The following is a 15,299-nucleotide window of genomic DNA, read 5'->3' as shown; positions in this document are numbered from 1 at the left end:
GTTAAGAACAGTTTCAGCTTAAGAACGGACCTCCAGAACGAATTAAGTACGTAACCAGAGGTACCACTTTATTATATATTTTATCTATTGAATAATTTTGAAGAGAAATATAAAAGAGCACAACCCACTTTTAAGATGCTGTTAAAATGTGACAAGTGTTATTTCTAAATATAAAAAGCTATAAAAGTTTATTTTGTCCTGGGCTCCTCAACAGGGCAGTTTATCTGTCTAATTCATAGCCTGCTTTGAATCTGGTGCTTCCCAGGATCTTATGCTCACTTTTCTGGGAGTAAGGCTGCCATCTTTAATCCCATTCACCTGGGGATAAATCCTACAGAATTTGAGTGGGTGGTTAGGATTGTGCTGCAAATCAATGGGATTTATTTTTGAACAGATATAGGATTATGTTAATCTCTCTCCCGCTCTAATCCTATTTTGTAAAGCAATTAAAAACTATTCTGCAGTGACCAGCTGATTTTGACAATAAACTACTATATGTGGTGCACGTATATTTATACCTTCAGGGTTGGCAAGATTTTTGCTTTGTTGTAAAACATCAGGACTGTAGTGTTGCAGTTAAAGGAAGAGGAGGGATGCCTTTCTGGCTTTGTGCATGCTTATTTTTCTTTACATGAATGTTTTTTGGGTTTTTTTAACAGGAATGGAATTATATATTTACATCTTGCATTTCCTCCCAGGAGCTCAGGGCTGTGTGCATTGTCTTCCCTTTACCCCTTTTTACCTTTTTAACAGTCCAATAAGTTAACCTAGGCAACCTCCAAGGGCCTTCTGGCGGTTTCCTCATAGCGAGAAGTGAAGGTACAGGGAACCAGGCAGAGGGCCTTCTCGGTGGTGGCACCCGCCTCCCGGCAGATGTCAAGGAGCTTCACAATATTCCAAAATACCTGAAGGAGCGTCTCCACCCCCATTGTTCAGCCCAGACACAGAGGTCCAGCACCGAGGGCCTTCTGGCGGTTCTCTCATTGCGAGAAGTGAAGGTACAGGGAACCAGGCAGAGGGCCTTCTCAGTGGTGGCACCCGTGGAACGCCTGTGGAACGCCTGTGGAACCTGTGGAACGCCTTCCCAGCAGATGCCAAGGAGATGAAGAACTATGACTCTTCTAAAAAGACTTTTCAGGTGTCTTCTATATCTGAAGTTGGCCCTATATAGGGAAGCTTTTAGTGTTCAACTGTTTACTATGGTTTTATAAATTGTTGGAAATGGCTGGGGCAACCCAGTCAGACGGGTAGCATGAAGAAGAAGAAGAAGAAGAAGAAGAAGAAGAAGAAGAAGAAGAAGAAGAAGAAGAAGAAGTTGTTGTTGTTGTTGTTGTTGTTGTTGTTGTGTGGGGGTAATACTGGGCCAGGAAACCTTGTTGGCTTTGTTGCTGTGCCCATATCGCATATATCACCAAACAAGATTTGTGTGTCCTTCAATTTCTATGTAAATCAGCCTTTTGGACAATTAGAACTTTTCACTGAACTGGAAGCTTATTTAAAAACGTCAATATTCTACCTGTCACTCAGACATCCAAGGTAGCGTGCAACAAACACAGTCATACCTTGAGTTACAGACGCTACAGGTTGCGTTTTTTTGGGGTTACGGACCGCCGAAACCCGGAAGTACTGGAAGGGGTTACTTCCGGGTTTCAGCAGTCGCGCATGCGCAGAAGCTCTAAAACGCGCTTTGCTCATGCGCAGAAGGGACAAATCGCAACCTGTGTGTGCGCAGACGCGCCGCTGCGTGTTACGAATGCTGCGGGTTGCGAACGTGCATCCCGCATAGATCACATTCGCAACCTGAGCGTCCACTGTACTACTTCAAAGGCAGCATTAATCCAAAAAAGTGAGCATCACCATGTCAAATTCAAACAGCTCTCCTCACATACACCAGCTGGGAACAGCCACATCAGCACAGCTACCTGAATACCACTGAATAATAATAATAATAATAATAATAATAATAATAATAATAATAATGGTGATGATGATTTATTATTTATACCCCGCCCATCTGGCTGGGCCTCCCCAGCCACTCTGGGCGGCTTCCATAGAAACCAAAAATACAGTAAAATATCACACATTAAAAACTTCCCTGAATAATAGAGCCAAACGAGCCTGTTGGGAAAGGGAATTCCAAAGCCTAGGAGCAACAGGAGAGAGCTCCTCCAGACAAGCTATTTATCCTTTATCTACCCTGCGTGCACAAAGCTCACGCAGAGGTTAGATTATAGCCACTCATTACTGAACATTTGTTCCAATTTGTTTGTGATGTTACATGACCATGATCAATCGCTCTGATTTCCTTGTGGGATGCTTATATGTTTTCCTTTTGGTCATTTGTTCATCCCACACTTTCCAGTTGTTGTGCTAGGGCAGCAGAGTACTTTAATACACTGTAATTGCACAAACCTAAATTTCCTGTAGGGACGTGGGTGGCTCTGTGGGTTAAACCACATAGCCTAGGAATTACTGATCAGAAGGTTGACAGTTCAAATCCCTGCGACGGGGTGAGCTCCCGTAGCTCGGTCCCTGCTCCTGCCAACCTAGCAGTTCGAAAGCATGTTGAAGTGCAAGTAGATAAATAGGTACCGCTCTGGCGGGAAGGTAAACGGCGTTTCTGTGTGCTGCTCTAGTTTGCCGGAAGCGGCTTAGTCATGCTGGCCACATGACCCGGAAGCTGTACGCCGGCTCCCTCGGCCAATAAAGCGAGATGAGCGCCGCACCCCAGAGTCGGCCACGACTGGACCTAATGGTCAGGAGTCCCTTTACCTTTAAATTTCCTGTACTTCAATCCTTTCTACAAAGTAAGTACCGAAAGTCCGCTTGAAGCACTCTGGAGATTCAGAAAGTGCTATATAACTTCTAAATATTACAACTATCAACTTTTTAAAAAGCAACAACCAGGAAAATCATCTCGTGCTACAAGCATAGGGAAAAAAATCACCTAGTCTACTTTCCTAATGCAAAGACCCACCAACCCCACAAAGACTACACATTACACACCAAATTACACTTTTCATAAGCAAAAAAAAGAGACAGCACAGGAGTTCACCACAGAACTTTTTGTAGAGCAAATAGTTTGGATGACTAAAGTAGGCAAGCAAACTTACAGAACTCAAGTCGGGCGAGATAAAGGCTTTTGATTCTCCCAGAATATTCATGATAGAGGTTAATAGGTCTGAGGTCCAGCCTACAATCCTCAGTTGGCAACTCACTAAATATAATCATCTCCTTTCTGTCATAAAGAACACCTTACAACCCTGAAGTCTATGAAATGTATTCCTCTACTAGACAACCATCTGTTCAGAGATTCGTGCTAAAGTACAGTGGTGCCTCGCAAGACGAAATTAATTCGTTCCGCAAGTTTTTTCTTCTTGCGAGTTTTTCGTCTTGCGAAGCACGGTTTCCCATAGGAATGCATTGAAAATCAATTAATGCGTTCCTATGGAGACCGCTTGCCAGGCTGGCGGCGCGGAGAAGGGCTTTTCTCCCCACGGCAAGCCTTCAGGACAGGTCCGGGAACAGAGGGGAAGGCGTGCAGCGCTTCTCCTCTGTTCCCGGGGCTTGCGGTGGGAGGAGGGTTTTTCCTCCCCACCGCCAACATTCAGAACAGCATTCTGAATGTTGGCGGTGGGAAGGAAAACCCTCCTCCCACCGCAAGTCTTCAGGACAGCCATCCGAAGGCTGGCGGTGGGGCGGAGAGACCTCCTCCCGCCGCCAGCCTTCCGAGCAGCCTTCCGAAGGCTGGCGGTGGGGCGGAGAGACCTCCTCCTGCCGCCAGCCTTCCGAGCAGCCTTCCGAAGGCTGGCGGTGGGGCGGAGAGACCTCCTCCTGCCGCCAGCCTTCCGAGCAGCCTTCCGAAGGCTGGCGGTGGGGCGGAGAGACCTCCTCCCGCCGCCAGCCTTCGGAAGGCTGCTCGGAAGGCTGGCGGCGGCAGGAGGTCTCTCCGCCCCACCGCCAGCCTTCGGAGGAGCCTTCGGAAGGCTGGCGGCGGGAGGAGGTCTCTCCGCCCCACCGCCAGCCTTCGGAGGAGGTCCGAGGACAGTGGGGAAGACGCGCTGCGCTTCCCCGCTGTCCTGGAGATTTCCCTATGGGCTTTCGTCTTGCGAAGGAAGCCCATAGGGAAATTCGTTTTGCGAAGCGCCTCCAAAACGGAAAAACCCTTTCGTCTAGCGGGTTTTTCGTCTTGCGAGGCGTTCGTCTGTACATGTGACGCTTAAAATATATTCTGCTGTTTACATTCATTTCACACTATCAAGTATCTAAGAGCCAATTCATATTTCCCATACAAGCATTAACTTCAGAAGTATGAATCCAATACATTGCTGAATTTTACTTTGTGATGTAATGCAAGTTCAACACTCATTAATAGTAGCACCAAATGATGACTTATCAGTCAGAACAGCTTAACCCCACAGTATCAACTGGACACACAATACTGTTCTAGGCCATATGAATATTCATCTTTAAGTTACCAAGCTGAGATAAGTGATGAACACACTTCTATGAATGGGCCTTGGAGGGACCCCTAGCAATTAATGATATCTTAAGCATACGTGGGCAACCAATTAGCATCTTGGCTAAGAACGAGCCGTTGCAATCATATACAAACTTACACATCTCTTTCCCATTCAAAGCCGATTTTCAATGTATTATCCCTTTGCATGCATCAATTAGTATATGTTATAACACGTCTGCCCACAAGAAAAAAATAATCATAAAACCCAATCTGTTTCCTGGCAGCGAGAAGCAATCACATTGAACGGCCTCCGTTAACGCACATTTCTGCAGCATTATTAATAAAGCAACAACAAACTGATGCAACTCCCGAGAGGGTCAAAAATGAAATCAGCCAAAGCATCTGCAAATGAAAGTGTGCCTACAGTCAATTTCCATGGTTTTGAATAACGAAACAGAACCTGCACACACACATAGCTGTCAACTTACAGATTTGAAAATAAGGGACCAGCAGCCTCGAAAATAAGGGATCAGCAGCCAAAATAAGGGATCAACAATTACTTTGATAAAATACATATTTCGTTGCGTGCAAATGGCTTTAGATACCTATTAGGTCCATAAATTACCATATAGAATATATTCAACACAAAAAAACAGCAACAATTTGTTGTTGACAAAGGACAGCTGGACATACAAAGGGCCCCATTACCTTCAGTAGCTTATTTAAGGGACATCATCAATAAGGGACAGCAGCGGGGCATGGCGCTGGGATAAGGGACTGTCCCGCCAAATAAGGGACGCTTGACAGCTATGCACGCACACGGTGCTGCTCAACTAAACTGCACAGAGTAGACCCAATTAAATTAATGGACCTACCCCTGCTCTGAGTAAAACTTAAGTTTGATACCACCTATTATGTACATCCTTTCTCTCTCTCTTTTTTTAAGGGTTAAACTGAGGAAGGGATAATAGCCATATAAAAGCCTTACTTCAGATTTCGAGGACATGTTCTCCTCCATATCGGAATCGTTAGGATCCACAATATCATCAAAAGGGGGTAATGTGGTCTTCTTCTTTTCCAGTGTCTCGCTTTCCATTTTGACTTTCCCAATCTTAAACTGAGATTTATCCTTTGTCTGTTTTCTGTCCGCCGTGGAACAAGTAAGTATGAGTGGGGGAGCACTGGAAAAACTCTTAAATAAAGCCTCCGAGCCACTTTTCCTCTTCTTTTTGGCTGCAAGATCCTCAGAATCCATCCCCGGAGGCCTTTTCGTGGGGGCTTTCTTCTCTTGTTGCTGTCCACCTGCTATGGTAAGGATGTTGTTTTCGGATTTTGGCTCCTTTGACATGGGTTTGGGTTCCTTGAAGGCCATTTTAGGAACAATTTTTTCATCCTTTAGTGGTTTGTTTTCTTTGGGTTTTTTGGAGGACTCTTTGGAAGATTTGTTATGTTCCCTGGAAGGTTCTTTGAAGGCACTTTTATGTTCTTTCGAGTCTTTAGAAGGTTTCTCCTTGTGCTCCTTAGTTAATTTATGGGGCTTTGAAAAACTGTTGCTGCTGCTGCTGCTGCTGCAAGTGCTTATAATCTTACTTGGGTCCTGCAACAATGGAAACCACAAGGTTAACTTTTAATAATAATAATAATAATGATGATAATTTTTATTCTTTTATTATTTATCTGTTGCTCATCTGTCTGGGTTGCCCCGGCTACGAGGCCCCCAACAAAATATTAAAAACAAAATAAAATATCAATCATTAAAAACTTCCCAGGGCTGCCTTCAGATGTTTCTAAAAGTCAAATAGTTGTTTTTCTGTTTGACATCTGGTGGGTGGGGGGGTTTCCATTTTTGCCTTTGTATTTATCTACAAAGTATTGTATTGTATTGTATTGCATTGCTACTGCTTACCACTGTGTGAGGGAAAATACTATGAACAGCAAAATATTTAAACAACAACAACAACACTATTTTATCTAACAGGTTGGTGTTGTTAAATCATAAAGTAGATACAGCAAATAGGAACCCAGCACTCCTTAAATGGAATGTTTTATTTTAAGTTTTAGTTAACCTGCTAGATACCCTCCAAAGTGAAAGTTAGGAGGGTTTTCCTCTTATTGCCAAACATTTTTAAAAGGCAAAATCTAGCATGAAGTAAACTGAATTCCTCTGAAACCAATGAATTAGAATACAGCTCTGAATCTTTAATCCTATTGCTAAAATTGTGCACTTAAACTACGTGACCAGATATGACATAATTTGTCATATTTGTGGGGTGTCTACTGGAATGAATCCTATAGATGGCGTAACACATACACATAAGACCAATTCGAGGGAACTGACCCTCTTTGCAACCTCGTGATTGTAGTTCATGAGATCCTCGTGCAAGTCGAATGGACAATCCATTGCATTCAATCACCATAACCACGCAGATAAAGTCACGGAAGAATTCGAGTAACTCGTGCATGTGTGCAAGATATTATATAATGAAGAGTGAATTCTTGGTTTGCTTTCCTCATCAACTACTTGCAGAGCCAACCATGAGAAAAAGAGCTGGGCCATGCAACACACTGACAAAGCCACTTCCGACATAAGGAGGAGGTGGTATTGCAGGCTCACGCCCCCAACAATCGCGTGGGGCTGAAGTCAGTCCCGCGCGACCAGGGGAATCCTCGGGCCGCATCAGGGCCAGCCAATCAGCTGGCTCCGGGGGCGTGGCCTGGGTCATTTAAGCCTGGCGTGGCCCCGGGATCTCCCCTTTTCGTCCTTGCCGCAGATTCGGTTTCCCACGCACCCACCCTCTAGCTTTTCTCTCTGACCTTGCTATGGACTTCGGTTGGTCGCCGTCAAGGGGCCTGGTAGGATTTTTTTCCACTTGGTAAATTGGCACTGGCCATTTGGTTTTTCGCCTACCCCGTAGCAAATCGTCACAACTCATTGGTTTTGGTGGCTAGGCATTGGTAGGGGTATTATTATGTAGATGAGCTGGGGGGGAGGAGCGCCATCACCTCCCCCAAATATTTAAGGGTAGTCCAGTAAAGGATTCCGGGGGACGTTGCCTCGTCCAAAACCTATGGAGGCCAGGGCCTAAAGCACGCCCCCAAGCGGTGACCCCTCGGGGAGTTCCTAGTGATGTGCATCTCAGGGCTCCCCCTGCTGGTGTTAACCCTTTCCGGTTTTCATGCTAACAGGCTGAATCCGGATAGTCAGATAGGACCAATGCCTAAGCCAATACCACTCTTACCTGTAACCAATAAAGTTGTGGCCAATTTTTGCCCATTAACCTAAAATAATGGTGTCCTGTGTCTTATTTATTCCAACTGGTGGGAGGCGGGAATTGCAACACAATACACCTCCCAGGAACCAAAGAAACCATCGCATGTAAATGGTCCAGTGGCGTAGCGTGGGTTGTCAGAACCCGGGGCAAGGCAAGTAATTTGCATCCCTAACCCGTGGATTTGCGCCCCCTAACCCGTGGATTTGCGCCCCCTAACCCTAACCCCCAAATGTTGCGCCCGGTGCGGCCGGCCCCCCCTGCACCCCCCACGCTCCGCCACTGAAATGGTCTGCCAATTCTCTCTTCCAGCTGCAGCTGAAATCTAGCTTCTCCTGTTTTTAAGCAATGCTTTTGGGGAACGCATGACAAGAATGGGGGTGTCTGAGATAAGGCTGGATCCCAACTTGGAAAAAAAGTTGGCCAGCATTAGATATGAACAGTTCAAATTATGATCCGAACAGTTCAAATATCTGTACTAACATGCAATCTTACGATAAATTGACTTCACCACACTGAAGTGTAACCTTTTAGGAATAAAGCAGATGACTCCAATTACTACATAGTTTTTTAAAAAATAAAATAAAATTGAAAAAGCAATTAAATGCAACACATTTCAATGCAAAAATGACCACTAACAAGAAGCAGCTTACAAATTTTCTTGGCTTTTAAGTTATATACTGACGATGGCATTCTTCTATTGTATTGCCTGCCATTTCTAGCTTTGCCTCTTCTCAAAACAGGCAACAGTTTAAGTTCAACACACAAACCACCCAGCATATATATATAAAAACACAAATCCAGCTTGCGTTCCTCAAGCATGGATACATGCAATAGCTAGTTGGAAAACTTTTACTTCAGGAAGCCTACCAAGACAATTTATTTTGGCTATCTAATGTTTGTTTCAAGTTTTGCTGACTTCTTTCAGTTTTTGTTGGTAGTTTTATCATGTGCACCCCACAGAGTTTTCTGATGAATCATGTTCATTCCCTCCTGACAAATAAATAAATAGTTTGCCATTTGCTTGGACCTTGTCATAATGCTAAATTGCTGCTAGCCATCTGCATTTCACATAGATTTGGAAAATAGCTCAGCCAACAGAGCAGGAGACTCTTAATTTCAAGGTTGTGGGTTTAAGCCCCACCCTGAGCAAAAGATTCCTGTGTTGCAGGAGGTTGGACTACATGATCCTTGAGGTCCCTTCCAACTCTACAATTCTACGAAAATACTCTTAGCAATTTATCCTACTGCAAGTTAAAACGGTCTTGGCTACACAAAACACCCAAGAATTAAAATATGTGCAGAAATGCTCTTAAAAGTGAAGATAGTTATTAATTAGGGGCTTAGCTCCCCGTAGTAGTAAAATCACAAGCTCCCCAGAACACAGTTAACGTTCAGCTTTCCTTGGCATTTTATCTAACCCAATTTCTGTTGCTGAAAAGTAGTTTGGAACTTTTAATCTGCAAGAAAGAAGGGCCTTTTCGCTGGCTAGGTTCAATTCTAATCCTTCTAACCTCCTTTGGGGTGGGTTTGGCAGAAGGAGACAGGATCTGCCCATGCGAAGCCCACCTGGTGGAAACTCTAGCTCACACGGCCCTTAACTGTAAAATGTATGATGATCTCCACCAACAATTTCTAGACCATCTATGTGTTCCAACATGGAAATCAGAGGTTATGCACTTCTTATTACAGGGGAGAGACCAGGAGCTTACCAAGACAGTAGTTAAGTTCCTCTATTTGATTTTTTGTCGCTGAAGTATGCTACAGGATCCTGCCCTTGCTCAAAACCCTCAGATTGCTCGCTCCTTCTGCCCTTTGGCGGGTGACTGTGCCGTTGAGGTGGCAACAAGATTGCACTGCCCTATCTATTTTAACTGTATTCTGGATGTTCTTATGTGATGCCAATAAAGGCTACTTGAATTAAACTTTGCCTGGTCCTTATTGAGAAATGGGAGGAAACTTGTATACGTTCTATTACCAGACTTTCATGGATGAATGAAAACGCACTTTGATGACTGCATTGTTCAGTTTCTAATGTATGTTACTCTTTAGGTTAGGGTATAAGGTGCAAAAAACTATGTTCATATTTGCACATTTAACATCTGCTAAGAAAAATGGCCATTTAATGCACATAGGTTGAAGGCACATAATTCACCTCACTTTGAAAGGCAAATAAATGGAAGAAAATCTGAAATGTTCAAGGGTGATAAATATATTCTAGAACTATGATTGGCTGTTCAGTCATCTGATTTAAGTATTGCTCTGAACTTGTCACTTGCTTCTTGGCCACACAGCTTTCAAAACCCTCAACCAACGCACAGCCCAAATTCTGTTACCCTCCTATGCCTCTCACCTTCGGCCCATGAGATGATTTCTTCTTCACTTCAGAAAAAGACAGGGAATTACTGGGAAGGTTCAGGAGGTGAAGACTCTGCCCTGAAGCAGCCGAGGTTCCATCTGACATTACCATGATCTATTTTAAAATGGAAGCATTAGTAACATTTATAAAACAGCTGAGGACCTAAAGCAAAGTTCTTGGAAGTGGGCACTCAAATCAAACTCTGGTTTCTGCTGTCGGCGTACATAATTGGCATCAATTTTAGTATAATTTGGAGTTCACCATCAATGGAAAGGACAGACTGACTGAAAAAAAATCCATATTAAAAAAAGCTGTTAGAAGAGCCCAGAGAAGCATAACTGATATATACTGTATTTTTCGCTCCATAAGATGCACCTGACAATAAGACGCACCTAGTTTTTAGAGGAGGAAAACAGGAAAAAAAATATTCTGAACCAAACAGTGGGTGTGTGATTTTTGTTGTTCATGCTGTGGCCACAGACATGATATGTGATTTGATGGTGAGTTTGGGGTAGCCCAATGCAAAAATCCTGAGGATCCATGTGGACCAGTGCTTTGTAACCATGTTTTTGCGCCATTGCGGCCCCACAAAACAGTGGATATGTGGTTTTTTTGGTGCAGGCCGTAGCCATGGACATGCTATGTGATCTGATGGTGAATTTGGGGTGACCCAATGCAAAAATCCTGAGGATCCATGGGCTTTTACCTTCCCCCTCCCAGGCAGCCTCCTTTATCGCTAGCCTCCCTTATCTGCCTCCCGATCGCTTGCCAATCAGCTGTTTCCTTCCCTCTTGTTTGCCTTAGTGTCTTTTCCTTAACTGGAGCTGTTTTTTGCTCCTCCATTTCTTCTAATTCTCTCCTTATTGCTTGTTTAAATATTCCTGTCTCCTCTCCTTGCAAGTTCGCTGTCTTTACCCCCCCCGGGCAGCCTCCTTTACCCGCAGCCTTATCTCCCTCCCGATCGCTTGGCGATCAGCGGCTTTATTTCAACACCCACTTCCCTCTTTCTAAAAAAAAGAAGAAAAAAAGAAAAAAGCATGATCTGCTTTTTGCGCCTGGGCAATTCAGCTCCAGGGACCACGCATTTGCTCCATAAGACGCACAGACATTTCCCCTTACTTTTTAGGAGGAAAAAAGTGCATCTTATGAAGCGAAAAATACAGTGTGTGTGTGTGTGTGTGTGTGTGTGTGTGTGTGTGTGTGTTATTAATGAACACATACTGAACACATACTAATTCTAGCCATTTGGCTTTGAGATGCCTCTTCCAGCTTGCTTCCCTGTAGTCATGCAAAACGAGAAAATGCTTGATGATGTTTTCTAGCTAAAAAATCAGCCTGCTCCTTCTCCCTAACACAGGGGTCTGCAACCTTTAAGACAAAAAGAGCCACTTGGACCCGTTTCCGAAGGAAAAAAAACCTAAGAGCCGCAAAACTCGTCATTATAAAAATAACTTTTTTGTCACTTTTTTATTATTTCTTTGTTTGACCCCTCAGAATTACTCCTCCTCATAGAAATAAATGTTAAATTAACAAGTTACCTTTTTTTGTGTGTGTGTGTTCTTCACTCCCCTTCAAAACAGTGACCAGCGTACATGCCCCCTTTCAATGCAGTGACCAGCGTACATGCCCCTTACAATGTAGCGGGCGGGCGGGAAGGTGACGTCAGGACGGTGCGTAACTAACGCACGCACCGCCCCCATGCGACGTCACAGCCAGTACAGCGCCCGCCAAAGTGGGGAGTGTCGGGGCGCACAATGTGCCTCCTCCCCTCGCTAGTATCCACCCTGGAGCCGCAGCAAAGGTGTAAAAGAGCCACATGCGGCTCCGGAGCGGCGGGTTGCAGACCCCTGCCCTAACACCTTCTCTCAATACTGCACAGCGTGCTAGCAAGGTTATAAGTAGCAACTACTACTGTTCAGGCTTTAGGGCTGATTCGAGATTGCAGTTCATTCGATTTCTGTTGCCCGTTTTAGTCATTCAGCCGGCTAATAAGCAGTCCAGTAAAATGACAGTGGAACAAATAGCTACATTGGTGCCGCAGCTGGGAACTTTTTGCACCTCACGTATTCCTGGAGGAATCTAGGTCATGAACTTATCACCTAGCATACTGCTGGAAACTAGATTTAAGTACTGAGCATCTATGCACACCAATAATATATGAAATCTAGATTCCAGAGTTGTGGCTCTGCTATGCTAGCCATGTTAGGGGGGAGCAAAAAAAATCCTAACATCTAAGGAACTAATCCTTTTGCGCTTTGTGTAAATTAAATGTATAACTATAGTCAATTTAACTTTCTTTCAATAAGTTTGAAAATGCAAGCAAAAACAAAAAACAGCAAATTTTACTCTCCTGGGGCAAGAAATCCTGCTACTTGCTAGAAGTAAAAGAAATAAACGTGAAGCCATTTTCATAATTTTTGGTTCTACAAGAAGCTAAATTATGAAATAGCTCTACAAGTGGGGGCACCTGAGACAGCTCCTTTCCCAGTAGCCACCGACCTTGTTCTGGATAAGAAAACACACCACCAATGTTCTTAACCCACGACACAGGCTGATGTGGAAAGAGAATTCTTTCAGGTGCTATGCAGGGTCGTAAAAAGAAAAACACTTTGAAATGCACTCGGAAACAGACCTGCAACCAGCCCAGTCCATTTAAGCACTGAATAATATGCTTCCTGGGACGCGGGTGGCGCTGTGGGTTAAACCACAGAGAGCCTAGGACTTGCCGATCAGAAGGTCGGCGGTTCGAATCCCCGCGACGGGGTGAGCTCCTGTTCTTCAGTCCCTGCTCCTGCCAACCTAGCAGTTCGAAAGCACATCAAAGTGCAAGTAGATAAATAGGTACCGCTCCAGTGGGAAGGTAAACGGCGTTTCCATGCACTGCTCTGGTTCGCCAGAAGCGGCTTGGTCATGCTGGCCACATGACCCGGAAGCTGTACGCCGGCTCCCTCGGCCAGTAAAGCCAGATGAGTGCCACAACCCCAGAGTCGGCCACGACTGGACCTAATGATCAGGGGTGCCTTTACCTTTTTTAATATGCTTCCTACATCCTGTCTCTGGTTACTGACTTCTCAGAGAACCTAGCAGCCTTTTTTTAAAAAAAAAAAAGAAACTGGAGTTTCTGGGCATTACAGAAATCAACCTCTGGATGTTACCAAAGTAAGGATGACTGTGGCAAGTCTAGAAAAGGCCACAGCTAATAGAAGGCTTTTTACCGATCTTGGGCTTCTGGCGACAAAGCTCAATCTAGAATCAGCCGCAAACTGAACAGGATCTTGTAGGAACAGTGCAGTCCTGTCTGCAACAGTGTAAACACAGTCTCACTGATTTTGGATCTTAAACTGGCCAAGCATTTTCAGAATTACTGTCTTCCTTTATGGATATGAAATGCATGAATTGGTTCTACATTAGCTTCAAGCTGATAGGCCCGTAAGTAGTAGTTTGATCTTGTGACTGTCTGCTGGGCTGAATGTTGTACATTCCGTACTTATTTTTGCGGGGTTCAGGTCACTGGTGCAAAAAACATGCCTTTTCCACTCAAAAGCATTCTGGGCTGGGGGTGAGAAATCAAAATCTGCAATGCTGATACTCTACCAACGCTTGTGCATACAGCCTCCTTCATACGGTTTCTGGACATACAGACGAGACTTACCCCTCCTGCTTTCAGCAACTTTCTTCTGAACTCTTCCGTTGGGTTATTGAATGTGAGCTTTTCGCAGCGAAGATGATTTACAGGTGGGTGGCCTTCCAAATGAAGGAATAGGTCATAGTCAAAGCGGACTTTCTTCGGTTCTTCCTACGGGTTAGAAAACAGTCAACTATAGACAAACAAAATGGACACCACACGACGTGCTTGCCTTTACGCCAGTTGTTATGCTGATTCATTTCTTCATCTGTAGTGAAATGCAACATTACATTCATTAAGATCTAAAGATTACTGTTATGCCTACCGGCGTGGTTGATCGAGAGCAAACAGGCAAGATCCCCACTGGTCTTTTCAAAGGCTTTATTATTGGTGCAAAAACATTTACAGTTCAGAACGTCTCAATTCCATGTCTTGCTCAGTCACTAGCAGAATCTGAGAGTGGGCAGTCCTTAAACTTTCCCCAGCAGAGTAGTCTATTGACCCTCATCTGATGCCTCCCCTCTCTGCACGTAAACCTACTGCACAGAGAGGGCGTGGCTGAAGGGGGACCTGCCTCCCCCCCCTGCTTTGCTCATGCACGGTGTCTTGGCTCTCTCTTGAATCCTCCGAGCCCTGCATCCCTTCCCCACTAGAGACGGGGCTTCCCTCCTCCGCAGAGGAAGTGCTGCTTCTCACGATCTTTGGAGGCTCCCTGTACCCTAGCTGCCCTTCCACCTCTCGCCTCTGAGCTGATGGCAGTTCCCTGACAATTACCTTAAGTGGAATCTTTAAAACTGAGCAGTGCTTACAAGTCCTAGGGCTTCCTAGCTTGAGTCATCGCTTGAGAATGACTTTAAAAGTTCCCCCAGAGCTGTTCTCTTCAAAGCGGGTAAAATAAACAGAAGTTTCATGGCTGAAAAGTCTATCCTGGAGTAAATCTTCTTCATCCTAAACTAAGCTCCCCCCACTCCCAACTTAGCATCAAGCTATTCTCCAACAAGGAAATAAAAGTTTATTAAACCAAACTACTGTTTCTGTAGCGTTCATCTAGAATTTAGGAAGTGGCTTCCGAATCAGATGAGTAGACATGTCAGTGCCCAATTCACAAATCATTTCTCCCCCCCCCCAAAAAAAATGAGTGTAAGTTTATGCTAAGTTATTGTCAGTTATTCATACAGCATGTTCTAAGTACTATTTTTTAACCCCAGGGGTTCATTATTTTAACAAACTGTCAGGGATGCCCTTGGCAAATGTTCAGAGGCCACAGATTGTTCCAAATGCAACTAGAAGCACACTGCTGCCAAGTTGATACTGATCCTCTATAGTGTTCCAAGAACATTTCAAAGTGCTAGCTATAGTGTAAAAAAGGCCTGGTATACTTGGAGATGAGGATATAACTTTGCTCTCATTTTCTTTCCTAAGACTCACTGCAATTATTAAGATCAATCAAGAATCCCTAACGACGATATAAAAGCTGCAATTTCTCTTTTCTACTTGGCAACACATGCATTTTCTGTCAGCATTTAACCACGTTCCCTGCTCAAAGTCTTCAATTAAAGAAAAGGACAAAATTGAAGCTGGGGT

The 15,299-nt window shown here is 44.3% G+C and overlaps 2 protein-coding genes across 6 annotated transcripts in view; one reads left to right on the top strand and one right to left on the bottom strand.

Annotated features, from left to right (window-relative positions):
- The window catches only part of ACER2 (alkaline ceramidase 2), a 529,013-nt gene that overhangs the window by 283,084 nt on the left and 230,630 nt on the right, over positions 1–15,299 (top strand). The window lies entirely within an intron of this gene.
- MLLT3 (MLLT3 super elongation complex subunit) overlaps positions 1–15,299 on the bottom strand; it is a 148,798-nt gene that overhangs the window by 41,794 nt on the left and 91,705 nt on the right. For all 4 annotated transcript variants that reach the window (XM_083593485.1, XM_083593484.1, XM_083593486.1 and 1 more), the window contains 3 exons: positions 13,743–13,886; positions 10,085–10,204; positions 5,451–6,059 (listed from right to left, as the gene is read on the bottom strand). In XM_083593485.1, the coding sequence (XP_083449611.1) occupies positions 5,451–6,059; positions 10,085–10,204; positions 13,743–13,886 (873 nt within the window). The remainder of the gene's footprint in view (positions 1–5,450; positions 6,060–10,084; positions 10,205–13,742; positions 13,887–15,299) is intronic.

The sequence above is a fragment of the Podarcis filfolensis genome (assembly GCF_964270895.1).
Source record: "Podarcis filfolensis genome assembly, chromosome: 17".
Classification (NCBI taxonomy): Eukaryota; Metazoa; Chordata; class Lepidosauria; order Squamata; family Lacertidae; genus Podarcis; species Podarcis filfolensis.
Note: the sequence above shows the minus strand (reverse complement) of the source record. Positions and strands in the feature narration are given on the sequence as shown.